The 9,839-nt window shown below is 44.9% G+C and overlaps 1 protein-coding gene across 1 annotated transcript in view; it reads right to left on the bottom strand.

Annotated features, from left to right (window-relative positions):
- Positions 1-3,191: 3,191 nt before the first annotated feature.
- ESAM (endothelial cell adhesion molecule) overlaps positions 3,192-9,839 on the bottom strand; it is a 71,672-nt gene continuing 65,024 nt past the window's right edge. The window contains exons 4-7 of the mRNA XM_063139104.1: positions 9,446-9,601; positions 7,591-7,713; positions 5,866-6,004; positions 3,192-5,079 (exon numbers count right to left, since the gene is read on the bottom strand). Coding sequence (XP_062995174.1) covers positions 4,614-5,079; positions 5,866-6,004; positions 7,591-7,713; positions 9,446-9,601 — 884 coding nt within the window. The 3' untranslated portion in view covers positions 3,192-4,613. The remainder of the gene's footprint in view (positions 5,080-5,865; positions 6,005-7,590; positions 7,714-9,445; positions 9,602-9,839) is intronic.

The raw sequence follows: 9,839 nt of genomic DNA, 5'->3' as shown, positions 1-9,839 counted from the left end.
TTAAAAAAGCACAGGCTGAACACTACATCATGCTGGCAGTTGAAATGGCAACACTTGTTTGCAAGTTTGTTTGCATTTCTCCTTAAAAGTGGTTCTGGAGGAAATCCAGAGTGAATTCACTGCCCTGCTGACATATGAGCCACCAGCCTGCACTGCTTTAGTTACCCATAGGGGACCAGGTGAAACCTGCTTTTTAAACAAATCCTTAGGCAAGTTTTAATTGCCCCTCTCCACATTTCTGAAGGTAGGGAGACCATATAAAAAAGAAGGGTCCTGTATCTTTAATGGTTGTATTGAAAAGGGAATTTCAGCAGGTGTCATTCGTATGCATGCAGCACCTGGTGAAATCCCCTCTTCACAGCAGTTAAAGCTGCAGGAGCCCTGCCTAGCATGACCAGATACAAAAGAGGGCAGGGCTCCTGCAAGCTTAACTGTTGTGAAGAGCTGCATGCATGCATACAAACGACACCTGCTGAATTTCCCTTTTCTATGCAACTGTTAAAGATACAGGAGCCATGTCCTCCTTTTCATACGGTCACCATACTGTAGGTCTTTAATACCCGAGAGTAGGAATTTCAGGAAAAAAAAAGATGTTTACAGAAATACAGCATGTCGAACAGCAGTGGCTTGGAATCCATCAGATAATATGGTTATTTTGTTTCTTGTATGCAGTCAATGTCCCTTTGTTGTTTTAATTGGCTGTTCTGTTTAGTGCTGCTGATTTTTTAAAATTAAAACTCTATTTTAGGGTGACCATATGAAAAGGAGGACAGGGCTCCTGTATCTTTAAAAGTTGCATAGAAAAGGGAATTTCAGCAGGTATCATTTGTATATATGGAGAACCTGGTGAAATGCCCTCTTCATCACAACAGTTAAAGCTGCAGGAGCTATACTAGAGTGACCAGATTTAAAAGAGGGCAGGGTACCTGCAGCTTTAACTGTTGTGATAAAGAGGAAATTTCACCAGGTTTTCCATATATCCAAATGACACCTGCTGAAATTCCCTTTTCATTAAAAATGTTAAAGATACAAGAGCCGTGTCCTCCTTTCATATGGTCACCCTACTCTATTTTAATTTTGGCTTTGTTCTTCATTTTGAAGTGTTTTTTTTTTAAAAAAAAAAAATTGTAAGCCACTTTCAACTTCAATTCAATGGAAAGGGAAGAGAAAGCTGTCATTTGGAATAAATAAAACAAACCAATTAACAGGCAATGTTTTTCACATGTCCCAGGACCTAGAAGCAAACACATACTTCCCCCAATGTGTTTTTTAAATATAAAACCAAATACTTTTAATGATCATTTATGAAAAATAATACATTTCAAAACTGTACATAAAAATATTTCAGTGTCTTCCTACCTTCTTATGCAACAGAAGGATCTGGTTGCCATAAAGAAAAAAAAATAGCCAGCATGAAAATGGTTAGAGGACTTTTGTCCAGATTCACAGATCTGTTAATACCTTTACATATAAATTATGTACTATATCTATATATGTATATAAAAAAGAAACAAAATATTTAAAGTCGTCCATTGAATAAATGTAATAATTGCACAATATGTATTAAAATGCTGAAGGCGCCATTAAAGAGTCCATTGTTAGGATATTCTGATAGAAAGTTACTCTGTAATGTAGCATACAGGTTAGATGTACAAGCTGGGGCAAAGGTTCGATTAGGCCCCAAGGCAGCATCTGGCCTTAACATCTGGATCTTGGAGAGCTGGTTGGGTCCAGTTCCTGTGCAGATCACAAGGGGGCAGAAGACGCACACCAGACGAAGCACCTGCATTATTTCTGAGAACCAAAATTGCAGGTATGAAGATTCAAACCAAACCATACCCTAATGGGTTCAAGTTAGGGACAGGATTTATTTAGTTATTTATTTTGCAGGGAGGAGATTAAAAAGGCTCAGTGGAACAAGGAGACTCAAGGGTGAAAGGCAGGTGAGCATCCAGGATGAACTCAAAAAGAGAGAAAAGTCTCAGGATGCTATAAATGAATTTATTGGTGAAAAGCCCACACATTTCAGCCTCTTGCTTTTTTCTTTTTTCTTTTCTTTTGTTGGTTTAAATAGTTTAAAACAGTTAGAATATTACATACACACTTGTAACTTGTAAATTTGCAAGTATGTAATATTTTAACTGTTTTTAAACGATTTAAATATATGTGCTGGCCTTGCTTGCAATGTGCCTTATGTACCATTTACGTGTAGCATTGAAATGCATGCACAGGTCTTGCTTCAATGTGCTTGTCTAACTGTTGTTGTTGTTTTTAAAAAAATCTGTTTTGTCTTATTCATATTTTGTATATGTTTTGTTATAGCCCCTTAAAGAAGGCATAATAAAAAAGCAAGCTGCTGAAATGCATCTGAATTTTCACCAATAAATTCATTTAAAGCAACAAGGAGACTCAAGACAGTGATTTCAGAGGGCACTCATAACAACCCAAGAAAGGGTGCAGTGTAGGCCCAGAGCATTTGCAAATCTAATTAGAAATATGCTTTTTTAATAATAATAATAATAATAATAATAATAATAATAATAATAATAATAATATCTTTGCAGTGATAAGATTTTCAAAAATGTTAACTGTAAGAGCTGGCAGCCTTAATAGCAACTGCCAGCCAGGGTAAACCCTGTAGCACCAAAAGTAGTGCAGTCTTGAGTTCAAATTCCTTCTTGGTGATGAAGCTCATGTGTTGCCAAATCAGAGATCCTCAGTCTAGCCTACCTCACAGGGTTGTTTTAATTATCAATCCCAGATTGAAACCTGCTGGGGGACATGCAACACATGTATCATGCGCACCCCTGACCCAGGCCCCTTTAACTACAAGACGGTTCTCTCAGAGTAGGCGGAGCCAGACTGAGTGGCAGCCCTGTTTAAATCTCAGCCTACGGTTGTCCGCTGCGAAAGGATCCTTCAAGTTGGCTTGTCTATGGGCCTTGGAGCTGTCCAGGGTGCTCACCGTAAAGCTGAACCTTTTCCTTTGCCCTGCTCCCCAATCTGGCTGTGACCGACAAAGAATTAAAATTTGGAGAGTCCCTCGATTATCATGTTTCCTACATCACATCTGAGCTGTCCCCATCAAACATCTGGCTCTTGCAAAATGCAGCAGGCATTGTTCGTGTACTTTGAAGGCTTAGAACAGGGATGGGCAACCTGTGGCCCAAAAGAGGGTGGGTGGGGAGAGGGAGAGAGAGAGAGAGGGAGAGAGAGAGGCCTTAGCTAGACCAGGCTATATCCCGGGGCAAACCAGATGACGCACAGGGGATCCCGGGATCAGGGAGGGATCATCCCTCCCTTGCCTCGGGATATAGACCTCCTATTTGGGCCCACTTTTTCCACAGTCTCAGGCTGAGCCCGAGACCACAGAATGTCTGGCCCGTTTCCACAGATTGACCCCGCTCTGCGTGATTACTCGCGTGGAGCTGGGAGTGGCGCCCATTGGGGTTAGGGTGGGAAGAACGGGGAAACCAATTTTTTTTTTTAAAAAAAAAAAACCTTATCTTTAGCGCACGAGCATTTGTGCGCTACGCCCTCTTTAAAAAATATTAAAAATGGCAGGCACGACGCCTCTCTTCCTGAGGTCGTCGCGCCTTATGTGTCAACGGGGCAGAGATCTTGCGTTAATCCTAACACGAGATCTCCCCTCCTCTGCCAAAAGGTACGTCTAGCTAAGGCCACAGAGAGAGAGAGAGAGAGAGAGAGAAGTGGGGAGGGAGGTGGCAGAAAGTGGGGAAATGGTGTCAGAAAGAGAGCAAGACTGAGAAAGTGAATGGCAAGAAGTGAGAGAGAGGGAAAGAGAGAGAGAAAAAGGGGGTGGACTCACTCACTGCCGACATGCAACCCTCGACAAATCACTCCCAAGGGAATGTAGCCCGCAACAAGAAAAAGGCTCCCCTCTTGTGGTCTAGAAACTTGCTTTTTTAAAAAGAAGAAGAAGAAAGAAAGCTGAGATCCTGCAGCTTTCTGCAGTTGCACAAGTTCAGGGAATACACACAGCTCTGACCTTGACCAGGGCGGCACCCTAACTTTGCCCTCTCCTCCTGAGCACCTGGAGTCACCCCATTCTCTGGGCTACTCCCAGTGATTGCAGGGGAGCATCATACTCTGCCTGCAGACTTCAGATCTGCCCCCCCCCCCCCACACACACACCCGGGCACTTTCTTCTAAGCCAAGGTAGTCAATCTCAGCCCGGCTTTTCCTACAATGAGATAAAAAGGTCCTGGAAGGGAACGAATGACACTCAAACCCCCCCCCCCAGCTCTGCCAGTATGGGAACACTGAAAAGCAGCCTCTGTAGTCAAGGAGGGTCCCGGGGTCCATGGATTTGTGCAGCAAGAGGAACTGCAAGTCCCAAAAGGTGACAGAAGCTCCGCGGGTTACAAAAAGTCTCCAAAGCCTGTGTGAAGTCCCGTTTACATCGATGCATGGAAAATGGTTCCTTTGCAGGGCAGACCCACAAAAATGCACGCCGGCGCTCTGAAGGCAGGCAGGCAGGCAGGCAGGCGGGGAGGCAGCACTGAGCGAGTGTTCCTCATCCTCTGCTTTGCATCAGATTGGGAGAGCCGCTTGCCGCCCAGACCCAGAACGTCCGAAGAGCCGCCGAGCGTTCACACCAAGGATCCGGCTTGGCTCTGGGCGGGCACCATGACGGGCACTGCACCCATCCGGTTAAGGGTGGAGGTGGTGAGTCCCTGAGGGGCGGTGGACTCCTGTTGCCGGGGGGCCTGGGGCTGAGCCCCATTTGTCCTGTGGAGGGTGTTCCTATGAGCTGGCACGTTGGCGTGGTGACAATGGACTCCATTGACCATGGGTGGGAAGTACAGGGGCAAAGACTGGCTGGAGAGGCTGGGAGTGGGGGTGAGCGTCCCGCTCCTGGGGTGGTTGAAGGGGGGCTTGTAGCCCACCGTGCTGCCAGTAGCAGTGGTGATGGAGGCCGTGTCGGAGCCAGGCTTTGACAGGTACAGCTTGTGGTCCCGGGCGGTGTTCAGCGACGACAACGTGCCGTTTTTGGAGATGGCGTCAGAGCCGGGACTTTTCGCCCAAGAGAGTGTCTTGGGAGCGACAGCGTCTTCCCTGCAAAAAGAGGGGGGGGGGGGAATTAGAAGTTTCACGAGGGGAAAGTCAGGATGAATGACTCCGCCTATTTCCAGCCTGCATCGCTCTCAAGTGGCTTCACCCGTCACTTCATTCCATTTTTCTGCGGTATAATGGGCCTGTTCAAACCACATGTTAGGCTGCTAACCGTTTTGCAGAAAATGGTTAGTGAGCGTGTTTAAACTATGGTTATGTAGCCACCATGCTTAGGAATGGTTCACATCACACACTAAGCCATGGTTCACACAATACAGCTAAGCCATCATGTTTAGCTCAAACTGCTTAAACACCATGGCTTTGCGTGTTGTCTGAACAGGGTCATAGATAGATAGATAGATAGATAGATAGATAGATAGATAGATAGATAGATAGAGATAGATAGATACATCTCTTTTCAAAACACATATTGCAATATGTATTTAACATTTTAATTTTCTCGAAAAATCGGTATTTAAAATGTCTGTCCTCTCACAAAATGGGCCTCTAGATGTATTTTGGGGTATGTTTAAATTGCTGGGAATTCCTTTGGAACAGTCAGAGAGGTGTGAAATTAGGTGGGTGACTGGTGAAGTCCCTATATGGAACGACCGGGCTCCAACCTCTCAAACTAATGTCGGTAGGTCCCCATCATGCTTGCCCATTGGCCATGCTGACTGGGGCTTATGGGATCTTGGAGTCCAACAACATCTGGAGGGTCACATGTTCCCCACCCCTAAATTAAAATGGGCCAGATGTTCAGGGTGGATAACGAACAGGGATCCTCACTTGATCTCATTGGCCATTTCCTCTTGGACATCCTTCTTCTTCTTTCTGTAGGCCAAAATCTGAAGTGCAAACAAGATGATCAGGCCAATTCCGACAAGGGTTCCCACCACTGCACCGGCCACCATGGCTGCATTGAATGCTGCAAAGGGAGCGAAAGCAGGGAGAAGACAAGACGTTTAGGGCAGAGGAAGGAATTCCACAGGACCGGAGCAGGTCGTTCAATTACATCGGACTCCGCAGGGCTGGGTGTGCCCACTCTCATCTGGGTTCAAGTTCATACTGTACATAATACCTAAAAGCAGATGATTCAGAGTTGAATGTGCTTTGTGTATTTATTTATTTCATTAAAATAGGCACCTATGGCTTTTTTTCTGGCTGTCCAAGCAGTTCAGAAGCCCATCACGATTGTAAGCATTCAGATAAAACAACAACAGCAGCAAAAATCCAATCATCAAACTGAACAGCCAAAGGAAGACTCGACCAAAAATCAAATTTCAAAAGAAAAGTTTATTCCAGGCCTTATGGAAACTAAACAAAGCCACAGCGTCCTTCACCCTGGTGGGTAGTTCCACAGTGGGCACTGGTAAAATCTCAACTCAACGCTGGCAAAAACTCAACTCAGTCACTAGTTCATCTTACTGGATGTAAAGATGGCACAGACAACATTGCCTGCTAACTGAAGGTCAGCAGGTGAGCAGACTCCTTTGGGCACACATGGCTCTTGAGGACTTGCAGACATGGGGGGAAAACACATTTCTTTACCGTTGCTCTGGTTCCTGCTTCTCTCCTGCATTTAGAATGAGCTGAATTATATGAGAAGAGAGGAGCGACCATGTGGCCTTTAATGCAAAACCTCCCAGCCCATACAGTTTAATGGGACAGCGCCCTCTGGAGGGCATTTTATAGCTCAACTTCGACTGCACACAGCAGGAAATCCTGACAAATCCTGACAGATTTCAGAAGAACTGGGGTTTCTGAGGTTTATTTTTTTTACGGGTAAACTGGAAAAAGGAGTGGAAGACATGTAGGAAGCTAATGGTGTCATCAACATGACCTGCAAACATCTGTGCATAGCCAGTCACTAGTGTGCTATTAAACACTCATTTAAAGAACCTCCTTGAAGTATGAGGGGCCCAGGCTAGGCAAGTCTTTAACCTAAAAGGTTAAAGATCAGTACCTTGAACTGGGGCTGGAAGTTAACTGGTAGCCAGTGCAACAACCTCAGGGCAGGTTGAATACAGCTGTCCTGCCCAACACCTGTTGGAAGGCACACAGCAGTGTTCAGTGCTAGCTTAAGCTTCTGATTTGTCTTCAAGGGCAGCCCCAGGAAGACAGCAAGGCAGCAATCAAGCCTAGAAATTACTGAAGCAGTGTAGCAAAATCTGACCTGTCCAGAAAGGGGAGATGCCTCCTAATATGTCAAATATATAAAGAAATGTGTTCCCAAACCTGCTTACATTTCTCAAAAAGCAGCACTAACCCCAAACCCAGGAGTACTCCAATCTCCTGCTAAGAAAACATACATTAACTGGCTCCATTGAAAATCACTGTGTGTAAGTTGAGAAGTGTTTGGTCTACAGGTCCTGTCTGTGATGTCCAATATAAAAGGGCTCATTCCTCCATGCAAGCCATTGCTTAATATTATCGACAATCGCTTGGAACTAGACCTAGTCCTGCTTCGAGTAGACCCCTTGAAATCAATGGTGGTCCCAAGAGGGCACTCACGTGAATTCACCTCCAGGGTGATGGTGCAATTGGAATAGCCAGCTTGGCTGGTAGCGTTACAGACGTAGGTTCCGGACATAGCTGTGGTGAGATTCGTCAGTTTCAGGGTCCCCTTTGTGAGGTCTGGAAACAAACAAATACAAGAACAAACCATGCACGAACAAGGTCCTTGTTCCAACTGGATCCCACCCTTTTCTTCAATGGGGCAGAGGAAAAGGCCATCAATGCCTAATAATGCTGATGGTTAAATGTTACTTCCAGTATCAGCAGCAGCATGACTACTTGTTTATTTTATGTATTTACAACATTTACATACCGCTCCACATCTAGGCAGATTTTGGAGTGGTGAACAATAAAACATAAAAAGATAAGAAGATAAAAGATTATTTATTTATTTATTTTATTTTTTATTTATTCCAGTTATATACCGCCCCACAGCCGAAGCTCTCTGGGCAGTTCACAAAGGTTAAAACAGTAAACATTAAAAAGTATACAAAATTTAAAAACCTTCTGAAACATAAAAACAACAGTATAAGAACATCAGTATCCATTTAAAAAACAACAGTTCTAGGGTCCGTTAGAAAACAAACTTAGCGTTGTTAAATGCTGTTAAATGCCTGGGAGAATAAAAAAGTCTTGACCTGGCACCTGAAAGATAACAGTGTTGGTGCCAGGCGAGCCTCATCAGGGAGATCATTCCACAGTTGGGGGGCCACCACCGAAAAGGCCCTCTCCCTTGTTGCCATCCTCCGAGCTTCCCTCAGAGTAGGCACTCGGAGGAGGACCTTAGATGTTGAGCACAGTGCCTGGGTAGGTTCATGTCGGGAGCGGCGTTACATCAGGTATTGAGGTTTCAAGTCATGTAGGGCTTTATGTATTATTATTATTAGACATTATTATTATTATTATTATTAAAAGATGATGATGAGGATGAGGATGATGATGATGATTACAAAACACTGATAAAAGCCATTGCTGGTCCGTCAAGGAAGTGTTCCTGAAATGAAGCCTGTTTTTCAAAATTCAGCACTCCACTCCTGCCTCTGGAGAAGCAATAACAATGTTTTGCTCTCTTATGGGTGACACCCCTTCAGGTGTTAGAAGAGTGCTCTGATGTCTTGTCTCAGTCTTTTCTAGCCCAGACTTATTTATTTATTTACAATATTTTTATACCGCTCCCCATTCAGAATTTTGGAGTGGTGGACAAAGTAAAATAGAATAAAAACACATTAAAATTACATTTTTAAAAGAAACAACGTGCAAAATAAACCGCGGCTGGTCATTAAGGGAAGGCTTTCTGGAAGAATGATGTTTTCAGGAGGCTCTGGAAGGAATACAAAGTTGGTGCCTGCCTGACCTCCAGAGGCAAGGAATTTCACAGGAGGGAGGCCACCACACTGAAGGCTCTTTCCCTGGTGGACTCCACTCGGATGATAGGTCTATGTGGAACCACCAGGAGCAGACCCTCAGATGACCTCAGTGACCGGGCAGGTTGGTAGGGGAGAAGGTGCTCTCTCAGGTATCCTGGTCCCAAGTTGTTTAGGGCTTTGTACACTAGTACAAGAACCTTAAACCTGGCCCGGTAGCGAATAGGCAGCCAGTGCAGTTCCCTCAGCAACAGAGTAACATGCCGGAAAGGGACAGTTCCGGATAACAGCATCCCCAGTACTTTCAACCTTTCCTCACAGGGCTCATTTTCCACACACCCAGGACCGTCTTTGCTGCTCTCCTGCAAACTTGTTCCAATTTGCCTACATTCTGCTTAAAGGGCGGCTTCCTAAAGTGAAGTCCCCGGCTCAGATCTCACACGTGGCCAGGGGCCTGTGCCATCAGGCTAAGCATCCTCCTTGCTTACCTTGCACAGGTGCGAAGAAAAACTGAGAGCTAGGTCTGGTGCGTTGCCACCAGTACATAGGGGTGGGTTTGCCCAAAATAGAACGGCAGGTCATGGTGATATTTCCTCCGACACGGGGGCTTCCTTCAATCCGACACTTCGGTGGGGATGGCGGGACTGCCAAACAAAGAGGGAAGAAAGAGAACCTACTATGTTGAATGATCTGTAGATCCAATTCGAGCACATTAAACACATTTTTTTTAGCAGTGCCATCTACTGGCCACCCACAACACCACGGCTTGTTCCGAAAGCCAACATCATGCACCCGGGATCAACGTATATTTGTGCCTATACATGAAGGACGCACGAGCATTTTGTTTCAATTTGCAAGCCACTTGCAAAGGCCCCTGTTTGC

The sequence above is a fragment of the Elgaria multicarinata genome, chromosome 12, assembly GCF_023053635.1.
Source record: "Elgaria multicarinata webbii isolate HBS135686 ecotype San Diego chromosome 12, rElgMul1.1.pri, whole genome shotgun sequence".
Classification (NCBI taxonomy): domain Eukaryota; kingdom Metazoa; phylum Chordata; class Lepidosauria; order Squamata; family Anguidae; genus Elgaria; species Elgaria multicarinata.
Note: the sequence above shows the minus strand (reverse complement) of the source record. Positions and strands in the feature narration are given on the sequence as shown.